Below are 16,586 nucleotides of genomic sequence, written 5' to 3' on the forward strand. Positions count from 1 at the left end.
GTTATACGCCATTTATTTTCTTTTTCCTTGATGACATCAGTTCGCCGGAGGCTGTTTCTGATCACGGCGGATGGCGATGGCCGCGGATCCATGGGGACTACACCGACATGTTGCAGGATGTGGATGAGAGGCTACTGCCGTCAGAGACAGCGCCAAACTTTAAAATATTTGAGTATGAATAATTTCGAAAATGTTTGTCATAAACATAGAACCATGTGTATAGAATAGTGTAATCCATTTCCATTATTAACAAAATGTGTATAGATTAGTGTTAAAAAGTACTTTAGTAAAATTTATATTTATTGATATTATATATATATTATAATAGAAAATGGTGGTCAAATTTATTTTTCGAAGACCGCGTCCTTATTCAAAACCATTAGTATTATCAGCTCTTCGGGAGTAGTAGCCAATAGCTAAAAATATCACAAGAAACAAGGTCGAACCTTGATAGACCTAAGGACGTCATCCCATGGCCTAGAACACGGGGGCATTTTCGTCCCCACCTTGTAAAAGGCCATTGTGTATCATGTTTCTTGACCCTATTCCTCGATCCTATCGACATGGGAAGTTTGCAACTATTTAATTTGCAGTCTAATAGGCCTTGATCAATACTAGTTCCATACCAAAGAAAAGCCTATGGAATTTTCACCTGGACAGTGCATTTAATTATTGTGCTATACCTTTTTCTCTATAAAAGATAAGACGAAGAAGAGCATATTGGAGTACACCATATGATAATGTGACTGCTTGTTCAATGTCTTTTTTTTTTAGGTTTGGCAGGTATTGGGAGCTTTTACTTTACCAATTTGTTGATTCTAGCTGTGCAAAATCTTCCTTTGGAGTGTTGTCTTGTACACGGGTAGGCCAGGGGGGATGCTATGACTTATGAGAGTCTGCAGCATTGACAGTTTGCTTCAGTTGTCTTTTACTTTCACTTTTGTATGGTTTTAGGCCCTGTTTAGTTCCCACGTAAAAATTTTACAACCTGTCATATCGAACGTTTGAACACCTGCATAAAGTATTAAATATAGGCTAAAAAAATAACTAACTGCACATGTTGTGACTAATTTACGAGACAAATCTTTTAAGCCTAATTGCTCCATGATTTGACGATGTGATGCTACAGTAAACATTTGCTAATGACGGATTAATTAGGCTTAATAAATTCATCTCACGATTTACTGACGGATTCTGTAACTAGTTTTTTTATTAGTACCCGAACACCCCATGTGACACCCTATATAAGACCTGATGTAACACGCCAAAATTTTACATCGCTGGATCTAAACACCCCCTTAATCCTATTGTCGATTGTATACCCATTCTCGCTGATCTTATCTTCATAAATCCCATCGGTCGGCATACTTTCCCCAGCCCATGGCTTGAATAATTGCATCATCATCAAGTCAAATATATATACAGCCCTTTGGCTTGGTCCTGATGGTTCATACATTGGAAGATTATGTGAAGGAGAAGAAGTGTTGTAGGCTAGAAGAGCATGTGATGAACCTTTCTTGTTTCACAAAGACAATGAGTTGTTTTCTTGGCGTAGGAGGCATCAGGACTACTCACCCTCAGGGTTCACCTTACCGTTTTGGGGGGGGTTACCGACCCCCCGCGGTATGGTGGTTACCGCGGTAACCGTGCAGTTACCGCGAAAAACCGCACAAATTTCGTTTCCAAATTTTTGAATTCAAAATCCACGGTATGGACACGGTAACCGCACGGTTTGGTACGGTAACCGCGGTAAGACGACGGTAACCGCGATATGTTGGAACTGAAATAAGAAAAATGAAAAAAATAATAGAAAAAAACTAAAATGTGAGTATTTTAGTTAATTAAGATGTGGTTATACAACAGAAAAATTCGGCATGACCTACTCTATATTGTGGAGTTCAAATCAATACAATAATTCATAACATTATAACAACAATAACAATCATCAATCTCACATTTCAAAGCATAACGATGTCCACATGTAGGTCCAGAATAACAATACAGTCCAGAATAACAATATAGTCCACAATAACAATAGAGTCCACAGTATAATGTCCACGATTACAATTCTAGTTCGAATGAAAGGAAATAAACAAGGACATGCATAGCTACGCATTCCACTGATTATATGCCATATTGTACTCCTCTGTGGACATGAGCATCAAGCCATGTGAATGTAGCAACCCCGCCTTGTATTCCTCCCAACTTTGACCTGTCCATGATGATGTTGTTTGCCACTGAGCGTACAATTGAGCATACCACTGAGGTTCTTGCCATTCATACACCCATGTAGTAGCAGGATAATCAGAAGCTTGGGGACGGTTGTACACATACGTTGGATAGCCACTTTCAAAGCTAGAGGCACTGAATGAGCTAGAGCTATCCTGTTGTATGTCACTGAATTGTTGCTGTTGTCGGACTCCCGGTGCAATGGTAGTTCGTTGAGAGCTTGGAGCACCATGATCCTGGTCCTGAGTAGCATGAGTGAAGTCGCCCTCACCTGCAAATCAAAAAATTGCAAGAAAATTATCCAGTACTGAATTGGAAGATGAAGGTTGAAATTGCAACTGAATTATATCACACCAGTGAATTGAACGGGGCTGTGGTGATCTGATTGTTGGGTGTGACCCCTAGGAGGCACATTAGTAGTGCCTTGGCCTCCTTAACCATCGTCGTCGCCGTCATCTGTTTCAGTTCTTGAGCTACTATCATTGGACTCTTGGTACTCTGGGCTTCCTTGGGTCTCTTCATCGCTATCAACACTAGTCGATCGTGGACCCTTGCCCTTTACCTTTTTAGATGGACGTGCTTTTGGCGGCTTTCGAGTCTTCCTTTTCCCAATATGAGTGTCACCTACATTCGTATCAGCCCACTCAGCAATACTAGAAGCTCCCGTGGTCCTTCGCAGGTCATCCAAGTTGACTAGGTCAGACACAAGTTGACTAGGCAGGGGAGCGTCACTCTCAGCTGAATCTTCATCTAGTTCGGGGCAAGCATTAGAGCGAGCATTGTCCATCCAGGCACTGATATGATTGTTAGTTTCATAGAATGAGAGGTCCGCTAATCTTTGAAGGGGATCATCGTCCTCCACCCTAATTTGGGCATTTGCTTGCTGAATTCGAAGGCGAAGGTTGTAATTCACGTACACTAGCTTGTTGAGCTTCTTGTGGGTAAGTCTATTACGGACCTTCGTATGTACGAATGCGAATGTGCTCCAATTCCTTTCACATCCACTGGAGGAGCAACATTGACCAACCAAACGCAACGCAAGCTTCTTCAAATTCGGCGTGTCTGAGGCGAACATAGACCACCATTGTGCTGCAAAAGCCAAGTAACATGTCATTTCATAATTCTGAATACATCAAGATCAATTAGATATATCATAGTTCCATGATTAGAAACATACCAGGTGAAGTTTTCCCATCTATGGCCATCCTTCTTGCTAGTGCCCTCCCAAATTCACCCGTCTTACGTCGGTACATCTCAACCTCCAGCAAAGCGGCGGCAGCCGTATCGATATCCGTCATCCACTCGAATGCCTGTCGGAGGTCTTGGAAGACAGTAGCACTTGGAGAATACGCGTAGTGCGTCCTAGGGTTCAATGCGGCAGCTACAAAACATGGCACAGGTTAAGTAAGAGTTACATAATATGCCATGTGGATTATGTTATGATCAATATTTACCGGCATTGATGAGAGTCTCATTGGTTAGGTTGTGCATCCTTCTGTTCACGATCTCCATGTATGCTTCAAACTTGTCCCTTTGATTCGCAAAAAGACTGTCGTACTCCATTTTGAGCAACTGATATCTCAAAAGTACCTCACTCAAATTGGGGTTCTTGTCCTCGTCAGCAAACCGAAGGAATGAGTACATAGGTTGGACAGAATTCACTACTGCCTCTAAGTTCTCCCACCAAGACAGACTAGATAGACATGCATGTGCATATTTACCTTCCAAAGTCCCACTAAATTTGCTTTGCATGAAGACAGAGGAAGCCATCCATTGCATGAAAAGATCTCGCTTCCTAAGGAAACTCTGGAGAAACATGTAGTTTGTTCCGAACCTTGTAGCATTCCACTTAACCAGTTCACCACCTATAGCTAAGACCATCATAGCATGCAACTTGTTATGATTGTATAGCCATCTGCAAATTTTCCTAGCACTCTCAATCACCATTTCGTGGTCTGGCATTTTCCCAACCTCCTTAAGCATCAAGTTAACTGTGTGTGCCACACAAGGTTGCCACACAATTGTCTTGTATTCTTGCCGTAGTAGTCTGCACGCCTTCTTGTAGTTAGAGCCATTGTAAGTGATAATTTGAACAACATGCTCCGAGCCTATTTCGCGTACTACCTTCCTTATCTCCTGCATTGGTAGATAACATAATAAAAATTAGTCCATGCCCCTAACACTGACGATAACAGGTGATGAAGTAATTTGTTGCATGAACCATACATACCTTCAGCACAAAGTTAGCATCCTGGCTTTGCCCGGTCGCATCAATGGACTTGTGGAAAAACATTATTCCATTGCAGTATATCAGAAAATTGATGACCGACATACTCGTCGGACCTGTCCAAGAATCACACATTATAGTAACACCGTACTCATCCCAATCCTTCTTGAACCTATCAAATTGCTTCTTCACATCCTTCTCTGTAGAATCAAGATATTTTCCATCTATCTCGTTACCAGTTGGAGAAGGTACACTTTCACCTACAATTGACGTATGAAATAAGTAGTGCGCAATGAGTTAGAAAAAAAGAAGTTCCTTAATAGATGCATACGTACCCCACTTTTGTGTCTCCCGAACGGCGCTCACAAAGTATGGATTATCGGCGTTTCTACCAGGAATGCCGGCGGTAAAGAAGAACCTTGCCCATGACTCACCAATGGCTTGCCTAGCTTGCTTCCCCTTCTTTGTGAAGAATCCTGTGTCAATGCGTGGCTGCACAGGGGCCTTGGCAGATGCTAGGTTGTAATCTCTCACAGCAGGTGACTCCCTATGAGACGTAGCCCTTCGTAGCATATTGGTAATTGGGTTACTTCTACCTTTCCGTGCCTCCGGCTGAGCGGATCCACTCCCACCGCCATGCTCATAAGTGCCACCACGCTCCTCAACATCCCTCCTAAAGTTTTCGTCTTGTCGTGAGACTGCAATGGCTGCTTCCATTTGTTCCTCCTCGTCGGCATCACCTGTTAGGTCATAATAGTTGACCCTTGCTGCTTCAACCCTTCTTCCGCTATCACTCTTACGCTGGTCACCTGCATCTTTTATCCTGTCCAACTCACGGCAGAAGAACTCACGGACATCCGGAGGCACTGAATTGCAATATGTAACCCCCTTCCCTCTTGCAGCCAAGTGTTGCTTTAGTCTTGTTGCCCCACCACCGCCCCTCTTTGTATGGCAATACTTACAGCGCCATCCAGGTGGGATATTCTCCCCGTGCTCCCACACAGGGTCCCTACTATCTGACATCTCCACCCTGTATCAAATGCATGAGAAATTATCACTGCTAATTATAAACATACCTCCCATTATGCAATAATACGACGTAATTATATGTACACTGGTAAGCATGCATCCAAATTCTTCCATACTATGACGTATTTAATTTAACCTATATGTACATAGACCAAAGCAATCAAATATACTTCACATGCATGGTTTTAGCCAAGCACGGGCAACCAAATGCCGAAATAAACTCATATTCCCAATGTATTTCACATGCATATTGGTAAAAATATGTTCTATTGATATGTCCATGCATATCACAGTAAAAAATACCATACCACGGTTCAAGCCATGGTAACCACGGTAGGGTGGACGGTTACCACGGTTTTCACACGATTACCGCACATACGTATATCGTCTCATAGATTACGAAGCCGATGGTAACCGTACAAAACCGCATGGTTACCGCTCCTAACCGCGCGAAAACCTTCAAAACGGAGGGATTACCTCTTGCCCGTCGACCCAGGCGGTTACCGTCGCGTACCGCGCGGTTACCGCCGCTTACCGCGCGGGAACCGGCCTCGCCGGCGCGAAGGCGGCGGATTTGGCGCGGGCGCACGCCGTCGCCCCTTCGGTCCTGAGCGCAGCTACGCGAGAGAGGGGAAAAACGGTAGGATTCGCCAGAGAAACGAAGCAGAGGCTTCCAAAGATATTTTCCTCCCATTGTGGGCCTTATTGGGCCTCGTGAACAGTGCATACTTGGCCCATTCCATTTAATCTTTTTTCTTTTTTATAATTCACAATAGGTTTTGCGCTCAAATTTGAATTTACCTGCATCTTTTTGATGAAATTTTTTCACCATAACAACATACAAAACAAGCTTTACATCCATGATTTTTTTTTGATTTTTTTCGATTATTTTTCAAATTTTTGAATTTGAGCAAAATTTGCCCAAACCCTACCGCCGGTTTTCGTTACCGACCCCCCACGGTAAGCCCGGTAACCGCGGTTACCGCGCGGTTACCGGCGAGAAAGTGAACCCTGCTCACCCTACAACGTGACACTACTGTAAGTTCTTGCCTCATTATCTCTCTTTTCTTTCAGTCAAAAAAATAGCTTACAAGCTCAAATTAGATCGATTTGATGAATGCCGTCCTACAGTAACTAACTATAAATTTGCACGCGTACATATTGCAGTTCTTGCAAAATCCTAGAGTCAGCGAAATGTTTGAGCACATTAGTCCATTGGAATTGGAGACATTTCACTGCCAAAATACAAATGTTGGACACATTCAGAAGGTTCCTTGGTGCAGCCTCATATCATGCCTGCAATTGAATGCTTGGGAGGCACAACTATGTTCTAAAAATGCCGGGTCAGTTGAAGGATTTGGACGATCAAATCTTATTAATGCCGAGTTGCGGAAATGACAAAATCAGTTATTACCCAAAAGAAAAAGGGAAAAAGCAGAATTAGAAACAAAGCATCAACAAACTACATTTATCGGAAGGTCGAAGATAATTTGGTGTAATGTAGAACATCAATATGCTTCATGAACTCAAGGTTTAGTAAGATATATCCTCATCAGTTCCGTCTTGGAGGCGTAGAAGCCAAAATCAGTGTGAAGGCACCTTTTGATGATTTTTGTGTATATATGTTGTCACACTTATGTTATTAAATTTGGTCGGTGTACGTACTTTCGGTAGGATCAAATCCCTAACTTGGTGTGATAAATTCGGTGCAGTTTTTACGTGACGTGATGATAGCTTTCCTGCATAGTTTTTCTTTAGGGATATTCAGAATTTTCATCAGATTTAATATTTTACCCTCGTGTGCTGATCAACTGGGATCTCTCCTCTCAATGGAGAGATATACTAACATTACATGAAAGGTAGGTGCAGAATACTTCTTGGCTGCAAAGTAACTGTCCTCAAGGAGGGATCAAATAATTCATCTGTCAGTGACATGGGTGATCTCGCACAACAGGATCCGCCCCTGCGTAAATCGATACTCACAAAGGTTTACTAAATTTTCGCCAACTTTAAACAAAAATTTACTAACAGGGGTTGAATAAATTGTATTTCTCCCTTTATGTTGGTGGCTTTATAACGTGTCTTCTCTTTATTTTTGGTTAGATACTTTATTTTGATTTTAAAACCAGGTACATTGTACTACGCGGATATAACTTCTGTTGAAGCAAAAGGCTGGATTTTATCCATTATCGAAACAAAAATACCTTGCTGCCAATTTTGCTCCATATAAGATGAGACATAAAAGCCCAAGTGGCAAGTGCTGCAAGCTGATAGAGTGAAATGATAAGAGTGGATCAGACCAGTGGCCCGGTTGCTATGCTAGGCCTGGGATGCACCAGGAGCTGTTTGCTCACAACGGGACAGACATGGTGATGCCGCAAGGCGCTGCCCAAGAGGTGAAAGGAGTTGCCATTCCCCCCAATCCAGCATCAGGTTTACCATCGCCAAGTAAACCTGACTCTTGCGATGGAGCAATACCGCCGCTTACTACTAGCCTTTGTTGGATTTCATTCTCCTTGGTGCACATAATCTACAATGGCTAGGTGATCCCAACTGCCATGTCCTGTACGTGAGATATATCCTTGCACATTGTTGAGCTGATCACATTAAATTTTGGGCCAATCAGTAAAACTCTCTGCGGTTATTTTGGGACAGAGTGAGCTGATTTCAGTGTCTGCTTATTGTTAATTGAATCCCTTATAAATCGACATGACTTCCACTTATTTCGTTCTTTTTTTTAAACGGCATGCACCAGACAGTGTGACATGTGCATGTAAATCATGTGGTTTGTTAGTCCTTGATCTTTTCATATGTAGTTCAAATTAATGTTTTCCACTTTGTGTGATATGAATATATCATACAAAAAATCTCTAGAAAATCATACGAGTTCAATAACAAGCTTCCTTAGTCTAAATAGAAGAATTCTCTAAAAAATGATATAAAAAGTTTGTAAATGAACAAGTACATGGTTACGAGCATGTTGATGTGTCTCTGACCCTGGTCCCGCTCAACCCTTCGAACTTGCTTGCGAGTTGTGACTCCAAGATCCCATTTTATTATTTTGACTCTATATAAAGTGTTGGGACCAAAGAGAAGTTTGAATTTTTGCACAAGCATTTTCATAGGAATTTCGAAAAATAAAATCATCTATCGTGGAAATCCTTGAATTGTTATAAGTAAACTGCAGAGATGATGCACACTGGTCTCCAACTAATCCTAAATTCTCCCACATTTTATATGTCATCCATGTACCATGTTGGAACATTTTACATATGTTGCCATATCACGCCATTCATGAATCTATAATCCTACAGCGAACCTTTATTTTTTGTGACACATGAGGGCATAACTAATTTCTTGCCTATCCTTTTTTTTATCTAAATTAATTGGCTCAACAAGACGGCCGTGAGTGTTCAACACTTAGTGGTGACATATGGTGGTGTGGTCTCTTTTTGTTCCATAAAAGAACATGCAGGTGATTGAGGCATCATGAGCTCTTCTATTACATCTACGAATCTTCGATTGTACCGAACATCATGACCCCCAAAGTGTAGACCTCAAATTTTGATCCTATGAATTTGCCATGCCAATTTGGTACAAATGTCGAGTACGTACGTGAGATCATGGGAGCATGCATTTGAGCTCTTTTGGCCACAAAGAAGTGCAGATAGGAGGATCGGAGAACTATGGCAGGCATTGATCTGATAGAGAGGATGAGCAAGACAAGGTGGCAGATCCTGTCTTCTTGCCATGGACAACAATTGGCCTGGGAGGCATAGGGTACAAAACTGGTTCTCAAGTTGAAAGATCAAGATCTTCATTCATCAGTCTCCGTTGGACATCAAGAGTCAATAGTTGTCCAGTGGAATGCTCCTGCACTTAGCTTATTGTAAAAGGTTGAATAATCATAATCGCATTCCACAGGAAAAATTAATGTTGAGGTGATTGATTTGGCATTTGTTGAATTTTTTTTAGATAATGAAAATGATTTACATCTCTGGTCTCCACCATAAGGCACAGAACCAATGATTTTTGTTATATGAAAATCAAGCCATAAGGTGATGGGACAAACCCCAACTAAAATTCTAATTGCTGAATAAAAACTCTGCATCCCGGGATCATTTTTTTCATGAATCATGATCCGTGCTTTCAGTCTATCATTTTCAAAGGGACTACACTTTTTGCAGGCAATTAAGAGATAATACTGTTCTTCATTGCCCTACAAAAAGATGTCACAAGAGCAGAGAGGCAGAGATCGAGCTCATATTATTCATATGGTCATATAGAAGAGAACTCCAATGGTGTGTGAGCATGGTAGCTAGGCCTAGGAGGCGTTGGGAACCTTTTTCTGCCACAGGCTGAAGACAGTACTGGATGTAATCCTTCAGCGCACGATAGAGTTGTTAAGCTCCTCCAGAGCAAAGCCACTAAGTGTGTGTCTGATTGCTCATAATTAAACTACTTGCTAGCTAGTTACCGCTTCTAAACTTTTACACTTCACTGAATGAGACCCTTTCAATACACTAAAAATATGTTGATCAGTATATTAGTATACAAGCACATGGTAGCGGCATACTGAAATACAACACTTCGAAGGTGGAAATGGAACTGCTTTGAATCAAAAAGTACATCGATCCTTATGCTTTATAACCATCTTCGTTGGTCCATAGAAGCACATGTGAAGGGAAAAAAATAACTTCTCTACCCTGACGTGAAATGAATAAATAACTCATGGGCTATTGGTGTTATAACAGTTCACTGTGTTTTTGTATCAATTAGCACGAAGTTTAGTTATTCATTGGAAGGACTCACTACTACAAAACCCATAATAGCTAGGTACCAGCTCATAGGTGCCGGTTAATTTAAATTCAGTACCTATTGGTCTTTTCTCTTCTTCACGGGATGAAAAAAATATAGAACCAGCACCTTTGAGCAACTATAGTTGGACACCAATACGATTAGTGTCAGTTCTTTTTAATGCAAGTTTTCTGTTACTAACATTTTTTATCTTTTAAATACATGTCCATGCAAACAAAAATGTTTCTTATACTCATGTCCACATGACAACAGATCTCTACAGAACATATATTCAGGCACACTTAACTCATTTATACAATATGGTAGGTGCACATGCATTGAACTACAATGTAGTTGAATGCATACACGATAATACGAAACAAGATCGGACATTCTAGATTTTTTCCGCTTTTTAAAATTTCTCGATGCTATAGTACATTTCATGGAAAGACCCAAACCTCCATACCGACAAACTCTATTAGGCTTATAAAAGAGAAATCAGGAGCTCCAAGCTAAGAGAGATAAAGAGTCGTCTGTGGTGAGTGCTGGTTCAGATGGAAGAGTAAAATTAGATCTAGTGCATTGCTATGTTAGGCCTAGGAGGCACCAGGAACTTCCTTGTTTGGTGCACCAGGAGCTGAAGCATTGCAGGAGACTAGAGACCAGCATTTTGGTCTTTCAAATCATCAGCAGGATACACATGCACGGGACTTCTTAGTGGAATAGAGCGAGTTGACAAATTATTCAGCCATAGATTCGATTGATTAGAGACACGGTCGTGTGGCGGTTGATCAATGAACTGGAACATTGGCACGTCCAAAGGATGTGCTTTTTGGAGATTCCATATGCATTCTGGCAAAGGCCATGTACAACATTGGTGTGCAAGGATATGATATATGTATTGAATTATTTAGAGAATTGTTGGTAGTCAACTGAATTTTTATGATAAATGGCATTGCAAGGATGAGCTTTATGGTTAATTGGATGCTAGCTTGGATTATGTAGAAAATTTGTGGTTGACTCGTGTCATAAACTGAAAGCCCACGAGCTTGATCGATGTGTAAAATAGTTAGTTTCATTCTCTTCAAGGAATTGCAGTATTTTACTCTTGTAGTCTTGTACCAGCTAACTTCTGTGAATTTTGTTGACTGATTGATGTACCAGCCTGAGTTTTGAATTTTGTTAATTGCACACACAACACACAGTACTATGTCCCTGAAAGACAGAGTATATAAAACCGTGTAACCAAGAAATCTGTTTTTATTTCACTTACACAAGTACAATTCATGAACACAGACCAGTGAATTTTGATTGATCATTCCTTGAAATGAAGAAACAACCTTATTTCTTATGACTGATGAAAATGCCATGCCTATTCAGTTTGTCATCACAATTTTTTTTTTCATTTTGTGCTTTGTACTAACCAGACACCTTCCTTCCTAGAGGAAAGAATTTTATAGTCCTTAAAAAAGTACCTTGAGGTAACTAAATTTTACACTAAAATTTTTTGTACCTTGAGGTATTTAGTACCTAGAGGTACTGAATTTTACACCAGAAATATGGTACCTCTAGGTACCTTTTCAAAAATGATAAAATTACACTCCTTCCTAATGAATGATGCGTCAATCAAAAGTTTGTCACGTTTGAAGTCTGAAGTCTGAACTTTGAACCTAATTGCTTTGAGCAGCCTTGGCATTGGCCTGACAAGGTGCCATATATTTGCAGGAAAATGCCTTCATGAACATTTAGCAGCTAAATTCCTCAAGAGATGCTCAGCATTACTGCTAGATACGGTAGACTCTGCATATGTTGGTTGCACAATGAACTATACATAACTTGATACTGGATTATAGATGCTGCATATATAATTACATGGAATCAAATATATAGTACATCCTTCAATCGATAGATCATGGCCTCTCTTGGTCCATATATCTAGCTAGCTATAAGAGATGAATAGCTAGCTAGCAGTAACAGATGGATAGTTAGATATACATCTGTCATGGAGACTGCTTCTATCACTTTGCCATGAGGCCTAGGAGGTATTGGAAAAATGTTGTCTAGCAACTCTAGCAATTTCCGGGAAATTGGACAGGAAGCTAGGCCCCTACCCACAGCGTCATAGTGCAACTCCCCTGCTTATACTATAGAGAGTGCAGACATGGAAAGATCAAGGTTGTAAAAATATGCTATCCTCGACTGAGGAATTTCGAACTATCGTACATCACTACATTTCTTTGTTCTCTTGCCATTGTAACTACTTCTTGAATGATACTATTTCTAGTCCTGCTGCTGTATGCACAAGCACAATGAACATGTAGACATTTCATAGTTAACTGTATTGAATCAAATATTAATACATCCTTACATACTATGGTGTCATGGTCCATAAAAGAGAAGTCAAAGAAGCATGAGTAAAGATAAGGTGCTCAATACTTGATTTTAAGAGCTCATATGATCCGTGTGTAAATTGCAACAATGCACAATATAGCTGTAATCTGTTAACAAGAAGTCCAAGAGTTATTCAAACATCATGAGTTCCGACTTCTGAGCCCTTGTGCTGATAATGTGCAACTAATTTTTTAGACAAGTTAATGGAACATGGACAGAGCAAAACATGCCAACACTGATGACTGCAGGCTCATAGCATGTCAAATTGAGGAGGAGCCAATGTAGCTTTGAAAAGCAAGCAATAATGTACAAACATGTACTACAGAAGTGGAATGTTTCCTCTCTTTGTATTGTTCCTTGTGCTAGACAGAGATCAAGTTTGTTTTTCATCACCATACTCATCCTCTTTGGATCATTTTGAAGTTACCAGGAGTTTCTCCGCTGTTGTAATGTGCTAGTAATAACTGTTGCTGCTGTGGTTTTATTGATTAGCCGTATAACGGTTTCTATAAAAAAAATATCACATCATGCATAAGCTGGAATTTTAGTTACGTTATCCCATATCTAAGAAAATAACACTCTAAAAAAACACAAATATTAGAGAACGACCTAATATCAAAAAATTAGAAAGGATGATGCTTCGAACCGAGGCTAGCTAGTCCACCACCTTGTGAATCTAACCGGAAGACTCCTAGGATATTAAATTCATAACTGTACTGAAATTTGTCGGTTATGTTCAACACTGTCACCTAATTTCATTGGGTCGAACTGAAATTTATCTACAACAGCATGGGCAGTTTAATTTATAGTGAGATCGGTAATTTTTCAATAAACATATATACTCCCTATGTTCTACATTATAAGACATTTGGACATCTCCATCCGTCATCTAGATACATTAATATCCATATGAATTTAGACACATATATGAAGCATACAAATGGATCCATACATGAATCTATTTGAACCCCAAAACGTCTTACAAAGGAAGTAGTGGGGATAGGCCCCAACAGATGAAGTGCCCAATCTGACATGACTGCATCTGCTGCTGAGTTAATACATGTAGTACATTTCGATTTCAGATGCATATCATATACAATCTCTTTTGGCCCATGAAAGATATTAGAGGCTAAGACAAACATGCCGATATATAGCAGTGAGTTCAGAATCATTTAGATACCACCAAACTGAAAATGCATTTACTTCGTTTTGTGGCTATGTAGGGTTGGGAGGCATCGAGAGTTACGTTATCACAAGTGCTGTATTTTCAATGAGAGTTTTACGAATTTTGGAGTGCTCGGTATAAGCCATGGAACCCAAGGGAAACATCATGAGGAGTTACCCCAGAGTGCAGTACGTACTGGGAAAACCAGCTCCTTTGTGGTCTAGTGGCGACTTGATATGATAGGATAGTCCGATCTCATCTCGCCTCCATCTGTCTTCTCTGACAACTGCATATGTCTGCTTATTCACCGAATATGGACTTCCCTTTTATCAACATTTATTAGTGATTAAAAATAAATTATGTGTGAACTGTGTTCATGTTATGTGTCGTCGACGAGATGACGTTCGCCACAAGGCGTTGAGGTCTGTACTCTGTTTTTTGGAAGGCAGAGTATGTAAAACCTTGGAACCAAGACAAGCAGATGATTTATTTCATTTGCTAGAGTACACTTCATGTGACCAAGGAAGCTGAACACTCCTGCATGTCCATGTGTTCAAGCAAAAAAGAAAAAAGAATCATGAACAGAGAACTGTCAAATCAACCGACCAGTCCATTTTGATTCATCATTCCAAGAATTGAAGAAAAAAAGTGGCTAACTGAACAATTTACATGAATACATGCCTTGTAGGTGCTATATTTTCGTTTCGAAAAAAAAAGAAGGAAAAAGGTGGTTAACTGCTTAACTGAACATCTATACATGAGTATGCCTCTCATAGGCACTGAATAACTAACAACTTGTAATCAAATAGAAGTACATCCTTGTGTAGTTGTGTGATATATATGTTGATCTCTTTCCTCTCTATAAAATAGCTTGTGATGAATAAGCACAAGTAGAGCAAACACTGGGTGATAGCTAGTTCTGTTCATGGAGGCTGCTCCTCTGACTTTTGCTGTGGTAGGACTAGGAGGCACCAGGAGCCCTTGTGTTAGATTGGGCTACCCTGAATTTACCAAAAGGTCTTGAGCATTAACTGTGTCCTACATGCAGTTCAAACAGTTCCCTCTAAGATGTCGCAGCTGATGTGATGAAGCCATCAAACCAGTGCTTGACAGATGTTACTTGAAACACATTTAGCTCTTGTCCAAAAATGATGGATGAAGTGTCAAAGCGTCCAAATATGATGCCATTTAATTAAATTTGGTATGGTTACTGCCAACTGAATGTCCACAAGCACCTCTAGATCACAGTCTACTGGTTAGGTTGAGTTGGCCAGAAATGTTCAAATAAATTTCGCCTAATATTTTGATTTATACGCAGTTCCGGTCTCCCAATTTAAAACTGAATGCATCTAGCCATGGTGACATGGTGAACAGAAGAAAGCTCCGCGGTGATGAGCAAGTGCATTCCATGTGGTCGCGAGTTGTGTGGAGTCAAGATGCAATGCAAAACCATATATATTGGCAGGAAAATTCTAGTCAAGCTAAAGCATGAACGCCTCAAAATGCAACGGAAATTGTTAGACCTTCATTGGCCTATAAAAGAAAAATCACAAGAGATGAGAAGCAGAGACTTGTCAGCTAATGCTCGAATGGAAGTAACAGTGTAATAGTAGCTCCAGTGACTTGTCAGCTATCGCTTATCCATGGTAGCTAGGCCTAGGAGACACCGGGAGCTTTCCTGATATGTGTGGACTCAGAGATATAGTGGATCAAGTTTTGAATAGAGCACTGAGGGGGACAGAAGACCAGCATCTGAATCTTGTAGATGTTCAGCAGGATACAAATGCATGGGAATTCTCTTCAGGACAAAGGCCTTGCTGAGCTGATGATGGACTAGGTGATATTCAGTACTGATATATGGACTTGTTCATATTGTGGTACTGAAGCATAGGCTTTGTCTCGGTACATTGGGCGACTGTAAATTTGAATATAGCATTTCGCTCTTCCTAATGGTTCATCTGTTGTGACTTGTGAGTACAAAGAATACTAAAACCAACATAGATATTTAGATTTCAATTCCTAACTCCAAATTTTGTTGAAATTGGATACACTTCAAAACTGAAGATACGTACTATCCCTGATGTACATGTTACGTCTGAATTTTGGCGATTTATACAAAAATGATCACCAGTTTTACTGTCTCTCCCTCACTCATCAAATATATGGTGCCACATGGTAGCATGGTGATACTGTAGCACCTGATGCTCCCTTGAATAATTGTGCATTTTGTGACCTTGTGTAGATATAGAGAACACTTCTCATCCTCCATATATGAATGGCATGAGAGCTAGCACTGTTAACTGATGAGTGAGAGAGAGAGAGAGAGAGAGAGACACGGTAAAACTGGTGAGTGCATGTCTATAATCTGCATGGATGTTGGAAACTCTGCTCACTGATCCTATTGAAACAATTCCCATGGTCAGGATGGGATGCATTGGGAGTTCGACTATCCCTGTCTTTGCTGAGTCTACATCGTCCATGACCCATTGAAAATAACACATGAGAGTAACGAGAGTAGCTACGCAGATGGAATTCCTTGTATTTTCAGAGCAGCATGGACACTCTTTCTTGGATGCGTCGTTTATGTGTTACATCCTCCATTCCAAAATATAAGGCACAACCACCCTTAACACAAAGACCAAGAAACAATTATTATCATCTCCTAGTTTGGACCATCCTAATAAATATAATGCATGCATCTAATAGAATTAGAGATCTTGAGAGTGGGGGATTTAAAAAATAATAATT

The 16,586-nt window shown here is 40.4% G+C and overlaps 1 protein-coding gene across 1 annotated transcript; it reads right to left on the bottom strand.

Moving 5' to 3' along the window:
* Positions 1–2,108: 2,108 nt before the first annotated feature.
* LOC107279693 (uncharacterized) lies at positions 2,109–5,479 on the bottom strand. Its single transcript, XM_066306108.1, has 6 exons — positions 4,792–5,479; positions 4,460–4,716; positions 3,684–4,365; positions 3,407–3,610; positions 2,668–3,318; positions 2,109–2,500 (listed from the first exon to the last, which is right to left on the bottom strand). Exons 1-6 carry the CDS (start codon positions 5,477–5,479, stop codon positions 2,109–2,111), a joined length of 2,874 nt encoding a protein of 957 aa, XP_066162205.1.
* Positions 5,480–16,586: the final 11,107 nt, after the last annotated feature.

This window comes from Oryza sativa, chromosome 12 (assembly GCF_034140825.1).
Source record: "Oryza sativa Japonica Group chromosome 12, ASM3414082v1".
Classification (NCBI taxonomy): domain Eukaryota; kingdom Viridiplantae; phylum Streptophyta; class Magnoliopsida; order Poales; family Poaceae; genus Oryza; species Oryza sativa.